At 35.8% G+C, this 23,799-nt stretch overlaps 1 protein-coding gene across 2 annotated transcripts in view; it reads left to right on the top strand.

The window, feature by feature from the left end:
• The window catches only part of PAXIP1 (PAX interacting protein 1), a 44,922-nt gene extending 21,410 nt beyond the window's left edge, over nucleotides 1–23,512 (top strand). Inside the window, exons 6-21 of one of the 2 annotated variants that reach the window (XM_064505743.1) lie at nucleotides 2,036–2,680; nucleotides 5,669–6,398; nucleotides 7,223–7,317; nucleotides 7,491–7,586; nucleotides 7,927–8,064; nucleotides 8,908–9,029; nucleotides 9,578–9,762; nucleotides 9,892–9,935; nucleotides 12,143–12,210; nucleotides 13,553–13,655; nucleotides 15,991–16,159; nucleotides 17,969–18,069; nucleotides 19,248–19,382; nucleotides 19,467–19,542; nucleotides 20,743–20,807; nucleotides 21,236–23,512. In XM_064505743.1, the coding sequence (XP_064361813.1) occupies nucleotides 2,036–2,680; nucleotides 5,669–6,398; nucleotides 7,223–7,317; nucleotides 7,491–7,586; nucleotides 7,927–8,064; nucleotides 8,908–9,029; nucleotides 9,578–9,762; nucleotides 9,892–9,935; nucleotides 12,143–12,210; nucleotides 13,553–13,655; nucleotides 15,991–16,159; nucleotides 17,969–18,069; nucleotides 19,248–19,382; nucleotides 19,467–19,542; nucleotides 20,743–20,807; nucleotides 21,236–21,247 (2,784 nt within the window). In that variant the 3' untranslated portion in view covers nucleotides 21,248–23,512. Of the gene's footprint in view, nucleotides 1–2,035; nucleotides 2,681–5,668; nucleotides 6,399–7,222; nucleotides 7,318–7,490; nucleotides 7,587–7,926; nucleotides 8,065–8,907; nucleotides 9,030–9,577; nucleotides 9,763–9,891; nucleotides 9,936–12,142; nucleotides 12,211–13,552; nucleotides 13,656–14,600; nucleotides 14,774–15,990; nucleotides 16,160–17,968; nucleotides 18,070–19,247; nucleotides 19,383–19,466; nucleotides 19,543–20,742; nucleotides 20,808–21,235 lie in introns of those variants that run through there. The other variant, XR_010387533.1, reaches the window with a different exon arrangement.
• The last annotated feature ends 287 nt before the right edge of the window (nucleotides 23,513–23,799 follow it).

The following is a 23,799-nucleotide window of genomic DNA, read 5'->3' as shown; positions in this document are numbered from 1 at the left end:
GAATAATGTTTGATACAACTTTTGAATGCACTTCTCAATTCAATTTTTCAAGGCATTTACCAGATTGGCCTCAAAATTATTCTGCTTCAGTCTAATATGAAGAGCTTTTAAAGTCTTTCCATTTTATTTGCATCTAGAGTTATAAACTGCTCAGAGCGTTAAGCAGCAATAGTGCAAATGTGGCTGTATAGAGAAATAGGCAACTGTTTCTAAAGGGTTTTTCATTTAAATACACAAGAAAGACAAAAGATTTAGAGGAGTTTAAACATACATGTATTTGGGTGAATCTTTCAAGGGACCTATGAGTACTAATGTCAGAGTCTGAAGAGCTAAGTGCTGAGTCAGTTAGTCCTTTTTTGAACAAAAGAAAGTTACGGTATTGAGGCATTACATTTTACCAGTCTAAGCTGTTTGAAAACACACAGTTGTGCCTTTAAAATGATGATTCATCTCTATGATGAAATTTTAATGTTCTTCCATAACAAATTTATGATTCAAATATTGAAACCTTCTCACTATTTGGTTCTTCAACCCACAAACATGCCAGACTTAATTCACTTTTCTTTTCCTGATACTCAATGAAATATCAGAAAAATAAAAACTGTAATGACTCTCAGACATCAGCAATGCAGTCTGATCAGGCTAATGAATTAATATAATTCTCCACTGAGTTAAAGAGAATGACACTGATATAAACTACATTTCTCTAGTTTGTGTTCCAGCAAGATCAGATACACAAACTGTTTATATCTATGTTTTTTAAATATGTTACTTTACAAAGGCTCATAGAACATACGCTAGGAAACCTGGTAGGTTTTTCCTTGCTTCATCTCCTTTCCCAAATCTTTGCTGGTGTACTGATGATTCCCTTCAGTTCACTAGTTGTAAGCTGCAGTAGCAATAAATACAAAAAAGTCCACAAGAATAAAAATTTTAAAGAATGACTAAGGGATGGAGAGGAATAACAAGGAGGTGTTGCTACTAACTACAGTGTTTTGATTTAACAAGGGAAAGCATTCTTATTCTGCTCTTGCAGTCTTGATACGTTTGTGCTGTGGGTTTTTTTTTAACTCCCAGACTTATGCTTTGTCTTCAAGGTACGGAATATTTGAAATTGTGTTTTGTTCTATCTTAAGACTGAGCAAGAGCGAGCTCTGATTTTGCTTGGGTTGTTTGTTTAAAATTGTTTAGATCATTTTTGAGTCACAGAATCACAGAATGGTTGAGGTTGGAAGGGACCTCTGGAGATCATCTAGTCCAACACCCCTGGATATAGAATGCTATTAGGACAAATGGCCCTATATTTACAAACATTTGAACTTACACTTTAGAATGTGGTAGCCTTTCATTTTGAAGACATAGGCCTGATATCAGATGTATTTTATGTATACAAAAGAAACCACATTGTTACTTTCACTACTTTTGAAGCATATACTGAGATCTGATCCTTGACTGACACGTATGACTGTCTGTGGAAAGAGAAGCAAATGAATATTATCTTGCAGAAAGGTATCTCTGAAACGGTTTGACAGTTTTACTCTAGGTAAGTTTACTTAAGAACCCTTTCAGAAAGTATAATTTTATTTGAAAGTATTACTGCTGTAGTTATTGTTGGTACCTTTTAAGCTAGCAACGAAATTGATTAGTAACAAAACTGTTCAAAGTCCATCCAGAAGTGCATTGCAGCTATTTGAAGAAACTGATAGTTGCACTTCTGACTGGTTATTTGAAAGTACATAGGAGATGTCAGGCAAATGAGTCTATGTTTAGGCTTTGATTTGAATTTTTTTCAGGAATAATTAATGAGTTGTTGGTTGTGAGCAGTTGTGTGCATCAAGAAACCATGATAGCTGCAAAGTGTGTGCAGTGCATGAAAGTCTCTTTCATGATGGTAGGTCTTCATGCCACTAACAATTACTAAATACTGCTCACATTTGATTGGGATCAGCCTCTCCGCCCCTGAGCCCACCCCAAAAAGAGTTACTGGAGGTTGTTGTCACTTTAAATATAGTGTTTTATTCTATTTTCTTTCCAGGAGAAATATGAATGTGCTTGTAAACGGGACAGCATTAAAATTGTGACACCGGATTGGGTACTAGATTCTATAGCTGAGAAGGCTAAAAAAGAAGAGACTCCTTATCATCCTCGCTTAGTCATATACGAGGAGGAAGAAGAGGAGGAGGAGGAAGAAGAGGAAGAAGCTGAAAATGAAGAACAAGATTCTCAAAATGAAGCTAGTACGGATGAAAAATTATCAAGCCCAGCATCTTCTCGAGAAGGATCACCTTTGGGTGATCAAGCTTTTTCACCGAAATCCAGTACTGCTGATAAGGCAAAAGGGGAACTGATGTTTGATGATTCTTCAGATTCCTCTCCGGAAAAGCAAGAAAGGAATTTGAACTGGACACCAGCTGAAGTCCCACAGGCAGCTGCAGCGAAGCGTAGGTTGCCTCAAGGCAAAGACTCTGGGTTAATTAATTTATGTGCCAATGTCCCACCAGTGCCAGGTAATATTTTGCCTCCAGATATCAGAGGCAATTTAATGGCTTCAGTACAAGGTGCCCAAACTTCTGATCGACAAGAAATGATGGCTACATGGAGTCCAGCAGTACGGACGTTAAGGAATATTACTAATAGTGCTGATATTCAGCAGATTAATAGACCATCAAATGTAGCACATGTAAGTGTTGGATTTTTAATTTATAAAATATTGGACTTTTTAACAGGAACTAGTGTGTCTAAGAACTTTAGTTTCCTTTTCTTGTTCTCTAAGTGTACAAAGGAGTAAAAGTTCCCCATGTTATTTCAAAGTTACAGCTAGATTAGCAACCTCCACAGTAATAAGTACCTTCATTACTAGGAATTTCACAAAAGTAACAATGTGTTTGGCAGAAATGTTTGGATGAGTAATTCTGTGTTTAACTATAGCTTCGTTTAGTGTTTCATAGTATTACAATATAAATTTCCTGATGGGGGGGGAATCTTCATTAATTTAAAGTTATCTGGCTACTTCAGCAAACCAGATTTCATACCCTTCAAGCTTTTTATTCAGTGCAAGGTATTATTAGTGTCGTAAACACATAAAACTGCAAAACTGATTGTGCTCACAGTAGGTTCAGTTCTGCAGTGTTTTCTTCTGCTGGGTATTATTAAGTTGTTATACAGTACAGTCAGGATTATGAAGTAGAAGCCCCAACTTGCAACTTCTTATGCCACTCGTATAGCTGAAATAATTGTAGCTTTTGTATTGAATTTATTTTAGAAGGGAATACAAAGTGAGTGAGCATGCACTGACATAACTTGCAGCATTGAAATTTTAACATGTTTGTGGGAAAGGAAGGTGAGAAAAGTAGGCACTGGTAAATGTTAGACATCTGTTTATTTAAATAATTGTACTGGTGCATTTATTTGGATGTTCCCCTGAAGGTAAAAACTTTCAAAGGTGCCTGAATAACATAGAAACTTACAGCCAGTACTCAAACACAAAAAATGGAGCCACTCAGAAATGTTCGTTCTTTGTTGTCTGTATGACTTCTGAATGGAACATAGAAATGCTGTGTTCCTTTTAAAAATGAGTCTCAGATTCCTCTACTCAGTACATTGATCTGTTTAAGGACCGAGACTACTGGGTAAGGAATGAGCAGAACAAACAAAGTCCTGGTATGTTGGCCAGTTGTGGTAAGTTGGCCAGTGCTTTCATATCTAACCACCACAGCTTCTACAGTCCAATTATCATGCTATAAATACTCTTCAGTGGTCTCCCTATAGAAGTATTTTTGTATAAACAGTATTCTTAGAGATACAAGGCAGTCAGTGGTATCATGCTTCAGCTATGCCACATTCTCCAAAAATCTGTAAGATTGAGGACTTGACTATGGTGTGCAAGGACTGTTTTCAAGTACCCAGTCTGTCAGGCTGGGTAAGTTCTGGTGCTTGTTCCAGCACTTGGAGAAAAGCTTTATGTCTTAGAATCATGGACCTGCCCCTTAAAGGGAGGAATACCAATTCTGCCCTTCATCTTACAATTTCCCTCTGGCTAAGTTAGGTAATATTCTGCTTGGGTACAGGTCTTGGGTGGATTCCATGTCTTGGTGTGCCATCTTGGAAAGCTAATGCTTAATTTGAACCAGAGAATTCCACTGGATGTCAGGATCCATGCTATTTGAGAATGTTGCAGATAAAAAGCTCCTTTCTGAATATAACCATAGGAAACTTTTGAAAGTTTTATCCCTTTATTTTGAAATACATGTCCTGAAGTTTCTGTAATCTCGACTTTTGGGACTTTTTGTGGAGACCAACGTAAAGATCTCGCCTCATAATGAGCCACTGAAACTTTTTTTTCTGTGTATGGTTATTTTTAGTTGTTTAATGTTTATAGTGTGGTGCTGTCTAGAGATTAGTGATGGGTGATAGCGATGGGGAATAATCATGGTTGTAAATGTATGCATTACCAAGCAACATCGATCAAAATTACACACATGGAACTTGAGCTGTTTTGAAGTGCACTGTAGAAACACTTGAGTCACCTCTAATGAAGAGTTGATGGACTTGTGATATTGAGAGGATAAAATCAATTGGCTTTGTGTTTTGATGATGTGCTTCGATTCTTTTACACCCCCACCCACGCACTCATCATTTGAAGTTTAAACTATACCTGATGAAATAGTGTGGGTGTGGGGAAAAAGCTTTGCATGATTCACCAAAGGTGATTTTATGTTTGAAATACTTTATGAATGACGAGTCTGTGAATTTCACAAAAGTGGTTTCCTGTTGCTCCTTCAGATTTTTAATACACAGTTTATATTAAAGCACTTGTAATAACATATAGAACTTATTCTCCTGTTACTAGAAATTTGCCTAATTTCCCCTTTTTTGATGCTTTAAAAAAAAATTGATTACCTGTGTCTGCTTAGTGTGAAATGATCTTTCCCTTAACTGTGAACCGTACATTTAAGAATGGAATTAAGCCCCAGATTACCTCAACACTCTGCCTAAACTTAAAAATGTATTATTCCTATTAGGCTTTTTCACAAAAACTATTAGCGCCGAGCAGACCAATATTTCTCTCTGTGCATCAATGTGTTTTGGGATGCAATTTCAAAAATAGAAATAAACATCCCTACACTGAGTCAAGGGAAAGAAAAGTTGTATTAAATTTGCATGCTTCAAACAGTACTAATAAATGGAGGTGTTATTAGCAATGCCTTTTAGTTAAAATGCGTTTAGTTAGCAATGCTTTTTAGTTAAAAAGAAAAAAACACACAGTAATGGAACTAAACTTAAACTGAGCGGGCCAGTGGAATTGTGAAATGCATATTACAGTTGATTGAATTGATCAATATAATTATTGATATAGTGTTAATAGTCATGATACTATTGAAGATATTACCAAGAATACAGGGATGGCTTTTAATTTTAAATTGTACTAAAATGTGCATTGCCATATATTAAGAGCCATGTGTAGCTCCATGCTTTCCTATGTGTAAGTCCTGTTCTCTCATTGTGAGAAAGTTATTATGATTAACAGTTAAGGATTTTTGTTTAGCTCAACATGTATTTGAGGACAAGGTCCTTTTCTTTTAAGTGATATGTTTTCCCAGTAGTTCTTTAAATATTTTTAAAACTGCATGACAACAAAAAGGTCACAAAACTAATCTTTGTTTTCTAGATCTTACAATCACTTTCAGCACCTACAAAAAGTTTAGAACAACAAGTAAATCATAGTCAACAGGGACATCCAAATGCAGTGCTGTTTAGTCAAGTGAAACTAACACCAGAGACACATTTATTGCAGCAGTCACATCAAGCACAGCCGCAACAGCACCATCCTCTTTTACACCTTCAACCTCAACAACTTATGCAGCTACAACAGCAGCAGCAGCAGCAGCAACAGCCCCAGATTTCCCAGCAGTCTTTCCAACAGCAACAGACTCATCAGTTTTCCCAACAGCAACAGCAAGTTCATCAGCAACACCAGTTTGCACAGCAGCAGCTTCAGTTTCCACAGCAGCAGTTACATGCTCAACAACAGCTACACCGGCCTCAGCAACAGCTCCAGTTTCAACAGCAGCATGCTTTGCAACAGCAACTCCATCAGCTGCAGCAGCAGCAACTACAGCAGCAGCAGTTACAGCAACTCCAACAACAGAACCTTCAGCAACAGCAGCTGCAACATCATCATCAGCAGTTACAGCAGCAGCAACTGCAGCAGCAGCATTTACAACGATTACACCAACAGCATCAGCAGCAGCAAATGCAGAATCAGGCAACACAACACTTAACTCAAACATCTCAAGCACTACAGCATCAAGTTCCAGCCCAGCAACCACAACACCACCAGCAGCAACAGCCACAGCTGCAACAGCAGCAGCTTTTTGGACATGATCCAGCGGTAGAGAGTTAGTAATTATTGCCTTCTGATCCTGAAATAAATAGCTGATGACATGACATAATTTGGGTTAAAATGTCAAAAAATAATGATGTGTTTAGAGTATGGGATTATAAGACTTGCAAACTTAAGTCATGATTCAGGACCTGTTTTACTAAGTTTTATGCAAACAGACTAAATTTATAATAAGGAGGATATAGAAGTCTGGAAAGTATGAGAGCACTGAGAACTCTTGTTTCAAATTTATACTTCATGCCACTAGCATATACATTGTGCTATGGCAACAGTGTTACTCTATACATACCATAAATTTTTTAAAAAAAACTTCTTTTCTTTGGAGGAAGAGAAAGGAGAAGCTTTCAAAGAGGATAATGGCTGGGAAGACTGCTTAAATTTAGAAATACTAGAAAACCAATGAGGAGTTCGTATCAGATAGAAAACTGTCATACCTTGCTTCAAATTGTGCATATACTAATGTGGCCAACAGATTTTTTTTTTGTTAGTTTGTACTATTCATAGATGATTTATATACAAAGGAGCAGTATGCTGTTGTCTGTTTTCCTTCTGGTGCCCCTTTGTTCTACCTCTTCTTTCCCTTCCCTCCTTCAGGAAAAAGGAAAAAAAAAGAAAAAACCAAACCCTGTGTCTTCAGACATTGTGGGTCAGCTTTGAAATTTTTATTGCTACTTTCTCCAAGGAAAGTGTTCTTTAAAATTGAATGTAGTTCATAACCTGATAATAGGAAAGATTAGAGTAGGAAATACTTGCTAATATAAACTCTTCAAACTTATAAGCATTTAATTTTCTGTTTATTTCTGTGCCAAACTATTCTAGTTCCAGAAGAATATTTCCTACTGGGCTGTGTTTTTGTAATTGCTGATTACCCAGAACAAATGTCTGATAAGCATCTGTTAGCGACCTGGAAACGGGTAAGATTCTGTTGTTTTTCTGAAGCGAATGGTTGGAAGTACTTCAGTGCATTCATGTTTCTTTTTGTGTCCTATGTCTCTTAAACAGTAGAATTTCATTTCAGACTGTTAGTTTCTTAGGGTAATTTAAGTTGTTATAACTGTTAGTAGTCTTAGTTTTATTTTCTTACCAGATTATTCAAGCACATGGTGGGACAGTGGACCCTACACTTACAAGCAGATGTACCCATCTTCTTTGTGAAAGCCAAGTCAGTAATATGTATGCTCAGGTAAGCAAACTAGTAACATGTACACATGCATGCATGCTTTCATTTTGTTGTTGCAAAGGTAAGGGTTAGATTGTAGAATGTAATACAGATTATAGAATGTAAAATCAGAGTTTTTCATGATGCACACTCTTTTTATCATTTGCAGTTTATAGTATAACAAAATTCCATAATGCATGTAGTAGACTTATTCCACAGAATCCTCAGGAAGGTGCTATGAGAAAGAGGCTCCTGAAAATGGAGGAAAAACAAACCGTTAGAAAGAGAATCTTTGTATTTTATAAAAAGTGTAAAATAGAGATGTATTTCAATTTTTAAAAGCTATTTATGCATGTATTGGTAGGCTTTACGAGAAAGGAAGAGATGTATTACAGCACATTGGCTGAACTCAATCTTGAAGAAGAAGAAAATGATACCACCTCATCGAGCTCTTCATTTTCCAGTGGCATTTCCACCAGGAGGAAAGCCATGCTCTCAACACGTAAGAAGAAAAAGCTTACTTCCAAAGAATACTTGTTTCACTACATAAGCACAATTAAAATATAGCCGGAAAGTGTTTATTCAAGTAACATATATGATTTTTTTTTTCATCTGAAGAAAAGGTTCTCTTGATCTTAAAGTCTTGTATTGATATGGTGCATACCACCAAATGATCCAGAGTGCTTTGTAAGTCCTGCTGAGTTCTGAGAGCTGAAGATTAACACCCCTGTTTTAGTTATTATTCTTGTGTAAAGAGAAACTGAGGTACAAAAATTATATAAATTATCCATAGTAAGATGACAGGAGTCCAGGCCTTCTATTCTTTGGCTAACGGCACATCTAACAGTATATGCTTCCTTTTTCCTAATGCAATATTTTGAGGGAAGGAGGAGGATTGAGGATTGGATGAGGCAGCACCTAGCAAAGGAGATTATTAAGGGAGGAGAAGGGGAAGTAAGTATACAAATTATTCTGTCTCCCAGCGCATAAAGAGCAACATCAGAAAGAGGTGAGAGGTGTGTGAGATGAAAACTAGCTATGAGCTCTTTCATAGTAAAACTGTAGTCTTTATAAATAAGAAAAAGCTGACCAGCAGAATGAAAATGATTCTCCCTGAGTCAGAACTAGTGCTAGAAAACTTGAGGTTTTATATGTAAACAAAACATTGTTTTACTGCACTTTAATTGTCTTATGAGCCTTGTTTTAAGTGCCTAAATGCCAAAGTTATGATACTGTATATTCCATTATCATGTACAAAAAGTTAGAAAAAGACAGTATTTATGACACACTTCTAATAAAAATATTTTTATACTTTCAATTATTTGTAACTGTCTTCTATTTGTAGATAATCTCCGTGACTGGATTTGTTGATAGTGACAGAGATGATCTCAAACTAATGGCCTACCTAGCAGGTGCCAAATACACAGGTTATCTGTGTCGCAGCAATACAGTTCTCATCTGTAAAGAGTAAGTGGTTTATCTGCGCAGTACTTGCATTCTCAGTTGCCTGTTGCCATCGGTGTTTTTCTTGATATGCAAGGTGTTAGTTGCATCTGGTTATTATAAGGATGTTTGTTTCAGTCATTTTTGTGATTTATAGAAATAAACTTTGTGGTGCTGTTTCTTAAATTACTGCACAGTGTTTTATTTTAAAATTGTAGCCTCCTGAAGACAAGCCAAAAAAGAAAAAAAAAAGTCATTTCTAAGTGATGTTGTTTTGCCATCTGTAAGTGAAATGTCATTTTTAGGACTAACTGTTTTAAAATGTTGGGGGAGGTAGAATTCAGTTAAATCTAGGTCTAATTTGGTTCCATCCGAGGCAGAAATTCTCCCCGATTGACTCCACTTGTTCTAGCATGTATAGCAAAAATATATTTTTAGAGTAGCTATTCTGTTGCAGTTAGGATGAATAACAGGCCAATACAGGATTGCTGATATTTTAGGACTTACTATTGGAAATTGCCGTTACCTGTTTGATCAAAACAAGTTGTTTTTCTTCTTCTTTGAACAATAAGACCCAGTGGCTTGAAGTACGAAAAAGCGAAAGAGTGGAGAATACCATGTGTAAATGCACAATGGCTCTGTGACATACTGCTAGGAAATTTCGAAGCGTTGCGGCAGATACAGCACAGTCGATACACAGTATTCAGTCTTCAAGATCCACTTTCTCCTAGTCAGCATCTAGTTCTAAACTTACTGGGTAAGAGTTCTGTTCCCAATATCCTGTGTTCTGTAGCATTTTTTTATGTACCTGTTTATGGGGACAGAAGCATGTGTCTTCTGCTATAAATAACTTTGCAAAATATCTGTTTTCTTTTTCACTTTCTAGATGCTTGGAGAGTACCATTAAAGGTATCACCAGAGCTTGTAATGGTATGTTGAGTTATTCTGTATACAGGTGTTCTTACAAGGTTATTCTTAAGTGTTTTTTTTTTTTTACCTGTGAGCAAATATGCACATGGTGTGAAAAGATGTCAAAGGGACCCACACAGACCATCCTGGTTGTGCACTTCCTGGTAGTGTTTCTTCTGTTTTATTTCTGTAAATCTGAGACCTGAATCTAAGCATAAAAATAATCTGTTGCAGAACTAAGAAACTGCAATGTGTTATACAAAATCTAGTTATTTTAAAGAGATCTTAGACTAGTGCTTCACTCTTTGATTTAGTATCAGACCTTTTTAGGTCAATACCCTCACACTTTCTGAAGGTCAGGCCACTTAAAGGTTTTTTAAAGGCAGAACACCCAAAATCAATAAGAATTTTTTTAGAATCTTGACTTAGTTTTAAAGAGGGTAAATAGTGTAAATTAAGGGTGGAACTGCTTTCTATCATCTCTTTGCAATATTGTTCTGAGAATTAAAAGCATGAGCATATGTACTAAATTTTTATACTTTTATAGTGTATCATGCTTTAAAAAGTGTAGTTGGTAAGCCGAGAAGTAACGGCAGTACAAATAAACAAGAGTAAGGAAACTAAGAATGCACCATGAACAAGATAGGAAATGTATATTTTTTGTCATGGAATGTATTCTGTGGAATATGTAAAAGACTTACTTGTGAGGCAGCTGTAAGAGCTAAGGTGGAAACAGCAACTTAATTTCTGAGCTGTCTCCTTGTTGTGAATATGTAGAAGGCAATTTCAGTGTATCATACTGAAAGCTTTCATGTTGTGATTTCTCTTCCCATTTCAGATTTATACTTAATAACTATTTTCAATGTCTCTATTGATGTAGGTAAAACCCAGTTTGAACTAATGAGCTTTCAGTTCCTTTGTACAACAGATGACTATCAGATTATTGCACAAAAATGTTTTGCCTTGAGTTTTCTGTTCTGGATCATTTGTTATCTCAGTCCTGTCTTACATAGTAGATGGAGAGAATTAAGTGGGTCAGAAAGCCTAATTTAAGTACATACCTTTCTACATTTACTATATGCTTCTCCTTGCTTCTGTGAAGTGATTCACAGATTCTCATAATTTAGGTTGGAAGGGACTTCGAAAGTAAGTCCAGCTGCCTTCAGGACGCACACATGCTAAGAGTATGGTTCGGTAATAGAAAATGCTACGTTTGTGGAAGTGTTGAACTAGATACAGTAGGCAGTTATATTCATTTTGGGATTTCAAATATGAGGTCCTGCTTTGGGGATAGCTGTCTGTCAGATGGTGCTGGTGCAGTCGACCTTTTGCATTTTTACAGTGGAATTACGTTTCACAGATGGAACGTTTATCAGAAAGTGAGCAGAGGTTCTCTTCCCTTCTTCCTGCCTCATTCTGGTTTTACTGATGATTTGCTAGCAAAAAATCCACACTCCAGAAAGCAGGGAGCAGAATCCCTCGTTCCTCCCACTGAGCTAGAATAAGGCTCCCTGTCTTTCTGGTCATATACTGCTAGCATTCCTCATTAAATTTCAGGTGTAGATTTGAAGGTTAAAAGGGAATAGATGTCACATTCCTGGAAGTGAGAGCTGTGGTTTCAAGTTACTTGGGCCAAAGAGAGCCTAAAAGCTACATGGCTCTGCTTCCTGGGCAAACGCTCTAGCAGCTGATCTAGTATAGAGGAAGTGGGATCATCTATCCAGTGAGTACCTGAGCATACACTGGTACTTCTGTGTATGTACTTAGGGAACTTGAGTGCGTAAAATGCAGGTGTTGATAATTTCTATTGATGTTTAGGTGCCTGAAGGAATATTACAGTCTTTGTGTATTTAACAAGTGTACAGTTTTTTTCAGTCTCACTGCAGTCTCAATTTATTTATTCTTTGGGTTTTCCTATAATGATTATCAGCTGTATTTAAAGGAAAAAATACTGATGTTTTAGGTGGTGTCCACTTAGTTGCATAACTTCGTGGAGAAGTTTTGATTAATTTTCAGATTTGCTCTTGAGTCAGCTGTGTGAGCTGTGTGTGCACAGCTGTATGTTTGGTAGCATGTCCTTTTCATTAAAGTTATATATTTAGGTGGGGTTTTTTGTTTGTTTTGTTTTTTAATGTAGTCTCAGAATACAGAATCGTTTTTCTGTTTCGTAATACAAATTAGGTGCCCTGCTCAATTCAAATATAAACCTGTAAATGGTCTAATTTCAGGGTGTGAGGTTGCCTTTGAAACCAAAGCAAAACGAGGCCAGTCTTCAGCCATCTTCTAAAAGAGCAAGGTAAGATTAATTAACAATCAGTGGCAATAGTCATTAATTTACTTTTCCATAGAACTGTCAACTGGCCATCAGTGTGGTGCCATACTGTGCCCTGCCAACTGGAGTAACTAGCAACATATTTTGTATGTTGCCAGCTACTCAGTTTGGTGTCTGAGGGAGCAGAACATAACTAGAGAGTGAAGTAGTAAGGGAATGGGGAAAAAATGGAAACAGGAAAAACGGGAAGAAGAATTAGAAGAATGGGGGGGAAGGTCTTGTAAAAGCTGGGAAGTGGGAAACTTCCCATGAGAAGAAAGAAAATTAGGATATTTAGCACTGTGACATATAGTTACAGTCATGGGACAGAATCTGTTGTGCTACATTTGTAGTTTTAATACAAAAAGTTGGTTCGTGCTTCACTGAAAATATCACAGACAGCCAATGGTTGTGTACAAGCAAGAGAGGACAAGAGAATAAGTGAAGCAGTACTGACCTGCATGACAGTCGGTGGATTTTCCCTGGTATCAGCCTTCTGGTATTGCTAGGTTTTTTTGGTTTGTTTGGAGTTTTTTTGTAGGCATTGCTGCATAGAGAATCATTTGAAGGGGATTAATACATTTTATATTATAATTCAAATGAGAAATGAAAAGAAGAACAAGAGAAAAAGATAAAAAATATGTAAAGACAAATAGAAACATAGGAAGGAAAGAAAGAGAATGGACTAAAACAATCGGCAGATAATAAAATCGCTTCATAATTAATAACTGTGAGCTATTTTTGATTTAAAAAAAGACTCAGTAACTTTTTATCGATCTTTATCTAGTAAGAGGTTCTTCTGATGTCTTCAAAACTTCTTAGATAATTGAGTGATCTCTTAAACGTTCAGTTTTCGTATGGCAGTCTGTGTGCCAGATACTCAGGCCTGCAGCTAATACCACAGTTATACTGCAAGGTTGGTTTAAAAACTCAGGGACTTTTTTCTCCCACCCTATCTCACCAGAACATATCTGGCATTCACCAAAAAGCTAACAATTATTTGTAAGGGTAAAGCATGCTACTTGGAAGTTTAAATAAGTAAAGCAGCCAGAATCAGGTGAATGTTTGGGAAATACTTCATCTTAAGAAGCTGTTCTGGAGACTGACAATTGCTGGATTAGGCTTAGTTCATGGTTTTCACTAGTTTAAGCATGTCTTGTTCTCAGCACAGCAATTCTTTCTTCAGAAGACTGGGCGTACCTGATTCTCATTCATTTGAGTATTTCCATCAGTAAAAGTTGAAAGAGTGTGCTTATCTGGTCTTAAAATAATAATAATACAGCTTTGGCCCAACTTTACATTCTGCTGTATTTAATGTATTTCCTAGGATTGAAGACCTACCACCACCTACTAAAAAACTCACCCCAGAGCTGACTCCAATGGTGCTCTTCACAGGATTTGAACCTATGCAAGTTCAACAGTACATCAAGGTGACTTTCACACTTATCTCTTAGGAGCTATGTTAGGATATCTGATAACTTTTTTCCTGACATTTGAATTTCTGTTTTGTAAGACTTTATTAGCATCTATGTAATGAATAAAAAAAACAGACTTGTTGAGGCTGAGGTTAGAGTGTAGATTTATGTGAACTGAGTTTTATTTGATAACTGTTCCTAAGTTTGCCGTAGTTAACTGCTTCTGCGATACTTTTTTTCTTTCTGTATGTTTTTTTCAAAAGGCAAGGAGCCCCCTTCCACGATAGTTCTTAAATCAGCAAACTTCATGACCAAATTTAAGTAAGGAAAGTAGTGATAGTCATACTCAAGATCAGACTCAAGATTCTTCTACTGTAGTAGTTGTGTCTGTAATACCAAATGCTTCAAAGGAAGTTGATGACAAAGCTTATGGCAGGTGTGAGATAATGTGTTCCCTTGGAGGTTTTGTTCTGTTCCCTAATAAAGCTCTTCCAAAACTTAACTCTGAATAATTTTGAATGTTCTTTTAACAGTATTAAAATCCAGTCTGTCTTTGAACTTCAGTAATTACAAAATATTTGGTCTAAAAGAACTTTTTATTTATGTTATTTGTCACATGTTGGCTGAGGTTTGCAGTTTTTTTCAACTGGTGACCACAGTAGTGCATGGAAGATCCTGCTACTGATGCCTGCTCCAGAAAATCAAAATTAAACAAGGAGTAGTTTGAGTCCACTGCATTGATTAGAAATAAGCATCACTTCAGTCGTGCTCAAAAATAACTAATACTTTCTTTGTTATACGCAAACTTATTTTTCAAGTAGCTGGAGTCTGTACTTCTTTTTCCCTTGTGATGTTTGCATTTGAAACTTCATATTTAATATTTTGTGATATAAAATATTTTTTGATATATCCAATGCAGTGCCAGTGACAGCTCCTCCTTTTCTGTCATGTTGGTATCAGGTTTGTTATATGGAGAATCTGTTTTGGTAACAGCTATGGCTCACAAATATAAAAATGAACTTCAGCCTCGAGACATGTGAAGTTTAAGCCAAACTTGACAGTGATGATACCATTAAGATCTTCCAGAGTTTGGATACCTTCCTGAGGCTGGATACCACCATCTTCTTGAGAGGGTGGGATAGTCTTTTTTCCTCTATTCCCAAAGGGCTCTTTGAAAATCAGAATGCAAATCTTTTCAAGATCTGCACTCATAGGTATACAGTGTTTGAGGTGAACATATTTTAACTGTGAAAATAATGGCCTTTGCCTTTCATAGGTGTACAAGTTTAGTATTTACAGGGGCTTTATGTGTACCCTGAAGGAAATAAGTACTAGAGAGGCTCAGTGTCACTGAATAGTATTTCTGTATCTTGTCTTTACAGTCAAAGTAAGCAAGCACAGTAAAGAAGAGCTTGAAACATTTTCCCTGTCTATTCTACTTGTTCATTATTGTCAGAACAATAGAGTACAGAGCAATACAGAGACCTGTGATGAGCTTCTAATACACCTATTAGGCCTTCTTGCTTTGGTGACTCCTGAGGACTGATGTAATAAAATGACCTTAGTACCTTAAGTATTCATATTTAAAGATATTTGTGGAAAAAAGTTGGAACTACATGGTGCTCGGACACTAGAGCTGTTCAAATATTTTTGAATGTTTTTGTTGTTTGAATTTCCATCAGAAGCAGCACTCTATGTGCAGCCTTTCTAACTTCTATGATAGTTTGATATCCCTAACCAGCTGATTAGTTGTATCACTCATCTGTACAGATAATGATTTATATCTTAACTGAAAAGATGGCAATTGTGATAAGAGAGCTTGGTAGTTTAAACCAAGGAAGAAGGGATCACACAAAAATCACACACTCACATCAAAAATACATGTGGAACTCATGTATTTTAAGAATACTTGCTTTTTATGAGATGTTTTTATTTTCTATGAAATGACTAGGAAGATTAAGTTTACCATAACTAGAGCATATATTATACCTTCCATAAGGGAAAATAACAAAATTATTAAACCTTTTGCTTACTTTGACTTAAAATGTTTCACTTCAAAAACAAATTTGTATTTTTTGATTATTCCCTATAAAAAAAAATAGAAATTACAGACCAGAACGTAGCTTTTAGCCTTGCCAGAAGAAATTTATGTCTGGAAATACCTGAATTTTCCATGGTTATAAAATCTGTCCTTTAATCAGCTTTAGTAAAGGAATGACTGTGATACAGAACTTTTCTATCTTTACTATTAGGAGCCGAGTTTTATTTGACATTGGTGTTATGATTCGACTTTTTTTTTCAGTTTCTAAAGGACTGTTCCATTCTGATTTGTGTTTTGTACAACTTTCAGAAGCTGTATATCCTTGGGGGTGAAGTAGCAGAATCTGCCCAGAAATGCACCCATCTAATTGCCAGTAAAGTGACCCGTACTGTCAAGTTCCTGACGGCAATTTCAGTAGTCAAGCACATAGTCACTCCAGAATGGTTAGAAGAGTGTTTCAAATGCCAGAAGTTTGTTGGTAAGCTAAATTATTATCAATTTCTGCAGTAAACTTAAGGTTGGTTGGGTGCTTGGTTGAAGTATGCAAAGACGGAATGCATATTTAAGTACTTTCTTGTTTTGTCTTCTGACTATAGTGTCTTTTGCCAGCTTTCTAATGAGTGCAGTATTGAAACAGGTGTTTTAAGTCTATAGCAAGTCTGGTTATCATAGCTTATAAGCCATCGAGAGTTATTGACAAAGTTTAAATAATTATACTGACAGCTTGTATTTCACTTGAAGCAGAACTGTACGTTGTTATGGTTAAATAATGCTGTCACAAGCAACGATTATGCTGTCTTTCAACAGAGCCTTTTTGCATTTGGTTTTCATTTGCTTTAATACATTTGCTTTAATTTGCTTTAATTCCTTTAGGTGAAGTGAAAAATAATTTTTTTTAGTTTGTTTTTGTGTTATTAAATCATTTGTTCTCAAGTATTATATTTTTGGCATAGCCATTTATTGATCTTTTTATTATTTATTATTATCTTTTTACTTATGATTGCATTACTATGTAAACCCAAGATGATTTTGGTTTCAGTATTTTTTCTAAATTTTAAACAGCTAAGTCAAGCAAATATGAATAAAAATACTTTTAACTAATTAAATTGAATTAGTCTAGGACTGTAACTCTGTTAAAATATATTGACTTTGTTTTTACATTTTCTACTGTTGAAAGCTGAAATACCAAAATAGATATTTTCAGGACTCGTCGTCAAGGATGTTAGATCTAACAAAATCCTCTTAAAGGCTGAATGTTTATTTTTTAATTGTTTTATACTTTTTATGCAATTTGATGGAAAGGAACAAACACACAGCATTGTTGACTAACCACCACAAAGACTTAAATCTATGGATAACTTTTAATTAACCACCAAACCAGCGAACATTTTTATAAAAGCAGAGAAGGTAACATGCTTGGTTCAGTGTCAGTGAATTGAGAAATCAGCCTGTTTGAGATCTGTTAGAAGACAAAGAAGGTCCGGGGGTTTTGAAGGATGGCTCTTTTGATCTAGGACTTGAAGTACTTCACTTGTCTGCTGAAATGTAGTGGATTTCTAGCTAATGGGCTTCTTTCACTTCTGTACTTAGTACAAAGATGGAAAATATGGCAACGGTTTAGAAAAATCGTCATACTGTTTTTCTTCTTTTTATAGAAGAATATCAATACCATCTCATGCAGTTTGTCGGAATTGCCTGTGAGAAGACATATCTGTTCTCCATATAAAAATTTTTGCTCTTTAAACTTAATTGTTTCGATCTGTGTCTGATTTAGAAATAAATTTAATGAAGCTTTTTGTGGAGAGGTGAAGTTAAGACTGAAATTCCCTTGCAAAAAAAAAAAAATCAGCTGAGTAAAAGGATAAGAGAAATAGCAATCTTTCCATCTCTGTGGTTAAGACCGTGTAAGGACTTGAAGTCAATTTTGGGGTTCTGACCTGAACTTAATCTTTCTGCTCCTTTGTGGAGGCTCAACAAATAAAAATTCACAAGTTCATCCAATAAGTTAGGAAAGGGGACTTTTTTAGGACAGTGGATGTTGCCAGATAAACAAGTGTAAAATACACACACACTTAAGTATTTTCTCCAAGCAACTGTAGGTCATCCTTATTATAAGTATAATATGAAGGGGGTATTATAATCATTTTAAAATAAGTAGGCTTTTAGTAAATGATGACCATTTAGAGTCACCCTGCCACCAGTATTTTCTAATCTGATTACAGCCTAGGTTATGCTGACTTGTTTTCTTTCTCTTTCTTGTATTACATCATCAGTCTTTCTTTTTCAGATGAGCAGAACTTTGTGCTCAGAGATGCTGAAGCTGAGGTTCTTTTCTGCTTTAGTTTAGAGGAATCTCTGAAGAGAGCGCAAGTAGCTCCACTTTTTAAGGTATGCAGTTTAAAAAGGCATTTAAATGCTTGAAGCTTTTCAACCTAGCTTTCAGCTTTGGGACCACAGCTTTGTAGCTGAGAACAATAAAACAGACTAGTGTATCATGTGAAGCATTTGTTATAAATTTTAGTTTTAGCATTATGCCTGTCTCCTGCCTGACCATCCTTGAGATGGATATAGCATCTAAGCCCCCTGAGTGACTGGTTCCCATAGATGTGAACAAAACATACTCAGCATAGTTACAGTATTTGGCCCCTCACAAAATTTAGGAGATTGCTGCTTTATTTGTAAAATGCCACTAGCACTTGCCCAGAAAATGGGAGACTGAGTTTGTGCTTCAGCCTTGGGGAGTTCTACTCTGATACTCCCCAAAGGCTGCACTTACACCAGGCTGCTTGCTGAGATGGTGTGAGACAGTCTTCATACCTCCTGTTAAAATTACGCTGCTATGCAGAGAGGTATGTAAAGATCCAAGTTGCTAGAGATTCTTCAGCCTAACTGAATTTGAGGCTTCCCTGGGGCAAGCCACCCATAAAGGGGATTTTTATAGTACCTAAGTCTTTTATTAAAGCTATTATATTTCACTCAGTTTTGCAATCTAAATAGTAAGATTTTGTTTATTCCTAGATGGTGAAAACAGAGAGAAGCCCCTTTGTGATCTGATCACCTGTATCAGTCTCAGTGAAGTAGTAAGATTATTTTTGTCCAAAAGTAATACATTGGCTGTTAATTAAAAACTGAAATTGGAGAGTTCTTTTGCAACCCTTCAGGTATCCCTGCACTTGAAGAAGCAAGGAGGATTGTTCTACTTATATTCCTCACCAAGCTGCAGTTGTTGTTATTTTATTTAATCTTTATTTAACCATTGGTCTTTTGAAGGTTTCCTGGTTTTTATTTTTACAGTGTTGTAATAGGCACACCTAAGCTGCTCAAATTTTCCAAAATCAGGGGTTTGCCCCTACAGGGAAAATAGATCAGCAGTAATTTAGGGCAACTCATCAACTGATGGATTTGTTGTAGTAGCCTACTAAAAGCTGTGAGATCTAACACCAGCTGACAGCCTGCCTAGTGACTGTGTAAGATGAGGGTTGCATGATGATAAAACTTGACGTGATGCACATCAGAAATCAGTTAAAAAATAACACTTTTTCGTATTCTTTCTTTTCTCTTTTTAGGGAAAATATTTTTACATTACACCTGGAATTTGTCCTAGTCTTTCCACCATGAAAGCTATTGTGGAATGCGCAGGAGGAAAAGTTTTATCTAAACAGCCTTCTTTTCGAAAACTTATGGAGCATAAACAGAATAAAGTGTGTACAGTGTTGCTTTCTAAAATTAACTGATAATATCTTACTGTATTGTTGTGAGCTTACATTTAGTTTTTTTTCATTTAGAGTTTGCCGGAGATAATCTTGATTTCCTGTGAAAATGACCTTCACTTATGTCGAGAATATTTTGCTAGAGGCATAGGTATGTATAAGCTATCAATGTAACTTGCATGTTTTACCTGTTGTATTGATTTATTATTATTATTATTACTATTTTACAAGTACAGATACCTGTTGAAGCTTTCAGATAAAAATAGAGTGATACTTGGTCTTATCCTGCAGGCCATGGGGAAAGCTGACCCAGCTGTTTGTTAGATATTTGTAATGGAGGTATTTCCTAGCCAAGTCACCCTGAATCTTAGTGCTAGCTAATTCACCCTATTATCAACAGCATGTGTTATTCATTTTTTGAGCTCTGGGCTGCAGAAGTTATTACAGAACATATCCAAACTAAGTAGCTTTAAAACTATTCCCATGTCTTTGTGCTGTGCTGCAATATAGCCATACTCGGTCTCTACCTGTTCTGATTTTTTATTTATTTCAGTTTAAAAGAAGTGAAGCTCCTTTTTAATACCATGCCTTCAGATTTCAAATAGAGTTTCTCCTGCCCCCTATGTATTCAAGAAATAATTTGGAAGAGATTCCTCAACAGTGCAGTAATATTGCCAGTCCTGCTCAGAATGCCTTCTTCCTTGTACATGAACTTTTTCACTTTGTTATGTTGTTGCTAAAACATTTTCAGACCCTGTAAGAGTTGTTAGTTTTTTCTGCATCACGGTGCATGTGTGATGTCAGGTAGTACAGCACTATTACAAATGTGTATACTTTTATTTTTCTGCAGTTTTTCTGCAGTTTTTCTGCAGAGTGGATATAATATTTGTTCTCTTTCAATTAGTGCTCTTAAATAATGGTGGTAGAGTTTTTAAGTTGTTTTGCCTTGAAGGGGGGATAACATAAGTCCACCTATGATAGGAAGGCTATGACTTGAACTTGGGGCATCAGTCCTGCATGAGGCAAGTTTATTGTCTTAGTATTCATCAAGTAGGTTAAAAGATTTTTTTTTTCACTTTAGCTATTTTTGCTTCAGTGTAGAACACCAGACATGCTGTATTTACTAGCAGAGGTCCATGAGGAAGTCTTATATTTCCAGTGCAAACAATGTGATGCTCGCGTACTTTGTGATGCCTAGCAGGAGGACGCTGTCTAGTGGTGGGGCAGTGCTCATTAAAGCCTCTGCATGAAGAGCAGAAAGGAAAAGAATTGGCCCTCCTGACACACATGCAGAATAAAGAATAATGTCTTTATAGTGTGTAAACTTTATACATGTTTTCAATATTTCCAGATGTCCACAATGCGGAGTTTGTCCTGACTGGAGTACTTACTCAGACACTGGATTATGAATCATATCCTTTTTGTGTAAAGGCTGTCAAATGCATAAGGCAGTGTGGTTTACTAAATGGTTTTCTTAATTAGGATGTAATTGCTTGCATAATTTTTAGGATGTATAATGTTTGTTTACTTGATAAGAGGGTAGTTGAACATGTAGATAACCAGGTTAAATTCAAAGTGGAATTAATTTCTGCTAGAAAATACTTCAGTGGAGGGGGGAGGCAGGGTTGTCAGATTGTAACAGTTGTAGAATATTAAGCAGCAGGAATAATAGTTATCACTAGTGACTTACAGAAATGGAGAATAGTTCTTTACTGAAGATGATTATAAGACCTGTTTGATAATTGCAGTTTAGGAAAAGTAAAGGTTCTGTGTCTTTGAGTGTTTTTGTAAGTTCTGTTTTGCAGACACTTTTCAAAGCTGTTGTTCTTAACAAGCATACATATAAATTTACTTGATGGATAGTAAAATGCCTTACTGCTTCGGAATCCTTGGAGCATTAAACCTAACTCTTCAGCCATTGTACAAAGTAACTAAAACTTCCTGTGGATGCTGTTTTCCAGCTGTTTTCCTAGGGATGATGAGCAGTTTAAAGCAGGAAAGCAAAAATGAACTGCATCGTTTTTAGGATGTGTAATTTTATTATGAGGAAACATAATTTACTATGTTTTGTATTATACTACCATTTTAAAAAAAGCCCACTTTAGGTATCATGATAAGCCAGTTTTTAAGCATTTTAACATAAACAGTGGTACTTCAGCCAAAAGTGTAATTTGGATGTAAAAATAAAAGGGCTTGCTGTCTATTAAATTATGGATGTTGAAGATGAAAATGTTTTGTACTTTATTTTTATTTCCTATACTCTATTTTCTTTTATATTGATATTTTGCCCACATTTTAAATAAATGTACTTTTAAATGTTTGACTCTATATTTTAGTGGTGGTTCATTTTTTTGAATACTGTGCAACTATGGCACTCTGGTAAGAGTAAATTACTCTAATCTTTTTCCAAGCAATGTAAAATTATTTTAAGCTTATTTTACCAGGTATGTTTTAATATATAAAAGCCCAGTACTTTAAAGGGAAATTGTTGTAAGTGTATAAATGTGTTTTTTACTGATACAAAGAAATAGCTTGAAGGAAGGAGCAGCTATAACCCTACATACTATGTTGTTGTGAAAACTTTTCTTTGTATAGTGAGTTTTACTAAGTAAATATTAAAAAACAATCTCCCAAATCTATATTCAACTTGTATTTCCTAACACACACAGAGGTCTTATAATCCAACTTTACCATTTTATCACTTTAGATTCTTATAAATGAAAAATCATCCTGAAAACATTTACTCTTTAATCAGTAAAGCCATTAAACTGATGGGGAATGCAGATATTCAGTTGACTGTATAGCATTGAGCATGTTATGGCACCTTGTGAATCAGGCAAAGAACAAGAGATTAAAACTATTTTAAACTGTGGCTCACCACACTTTTTCAAGCATTTTGCAATTTTGTGCAGAATCATTTTACAGAAAAGCTTTTACAAATACAGTAACATTTAACTGAGAAAAGCTGCTGTTTTGAGCTTACGCAAGCTTTCTATGGGCAAGTTATTAATTTCAAATCTCTCTTTTGTGTCGAGGCTTAAAATGTAAGTCCACCTGATATTTGACCACTTTTTGTGTTGCCTTTCTTTTCATGCCTTAGTTCAGCAAGGTGCTTAAGCAAATGACAAACTCAAGCTATAAGAACACAGTGAGAGTAAATTTTACAGTGAGTGAAGTCTCACTGAGGTCAATACTATGCCTATTAACTGTCACTGCAGGCATTGGGTTCTTGAGCTAACCTGATTTATTCCTGTATTTTTTTTTTCTTATTGTAAGTAATAAGGGGCTACATGATGATGACAGTAACATTTCTATCAGTATGATTTTTGGTAAGGTAACAAATTGTAGAAAATGCAAGTTTCTTGCTTTGGCTCAGGATGTTTTTAGATGTATCTGAAGTTAAAATGGTGTGGCACAGGGTGGGGAAAATGGTACTTTTCCCCAAATTCCACTTACTTGTAACAGCAGGGTTAAGTATGTTTGAGTTCAGCTTTTCATGATACAATCTCCTTTTCATTACAAGATTAAGTAAAAAAATCTTCAATGTGGAGAGTTAACTCTGGAAGTTGATAATGTTTTTTTATACTTAAATTTCTGAAAGGAAGGAGGGGAATGCAATGGGAGTTAATTGTTCTTGTCTGAATAACTTGTAATTTACACAGTTAGACTTGGCTAGTCTGGTCTCTTTTTATTGTGAATGGGGTGAGAGAGCACCTCTAAAACATGACTCAGAGGCCCCTGCAGAGAGCACATCTCTTAGCAGAAGGAGTTGAACAAACTAACTTTTGACTAGGTGTCTACTTTTTTAGACAACTGAAGATGGGTGAGGTGAATCCCACCATAAAGAACAACAGTAGTGCATTGCAAAAATACTATTTTAATAGAGAACAAGATATACCATTTTTTCTCTTCAAATACACTTTGGAAGCTGTATTACTAAAAATCATTTAAATCTGTGATAATGGCTTAAGATTTTCTTCATTACATTACTCATCAGCTTGCAGAAAGTCTTTAGATGCATTTTACTTTAAAACAAACATCAGCTGTTGTAACTTTTGGACTTTTGAAAATGTTCTGACACACAAAACTTCTTACCTGAATAAATATTTCTACCGATCATACATTCAGCATATCTTCGTATGCCTTATAAATGGTGAATTGTCATGTTGAATATAAACTTTGGTTTCAAAAAGAGATAAATGAGATGTATGCGTTTAATGAGTTAATGGCACTACTTCGTTGTGCATGCAGTCAGACATGAGGCCTGCAAATTTGCAGGATTGTTTTCTAAAAGCTAACAGCTTACAGTTACTTACTGCAGAATGAAACTTTTTACTGGCAGAGGAAGAGGCAGAGAGAAGCCAAGGTTAAATGTATTAGCAGTTTCTGCCTCAGCAACATAAATTGC

This window comes from Dromaius novaehollandiae, chromosome 2 (assembly GCF_036370855.1).
Source record: "Dromaius novaehollandiae isolate bDroNov1 chromosome 2, bDroNov1.hap1, whole genome shotgun sequence".
In the NCBI taxonomy this organism is placed as follows: Eukaryota; Metazoa; Chordata; class Aves; order Casuariiformes; family Dromaiidae; genus Dromaius; species Dromaius novaehollandiae.
The sequence above is the reverse complement of the archived record's forward strand: the minus strand, read 5'-3'. Positions and strand labels throughout refer to the sequence as shown.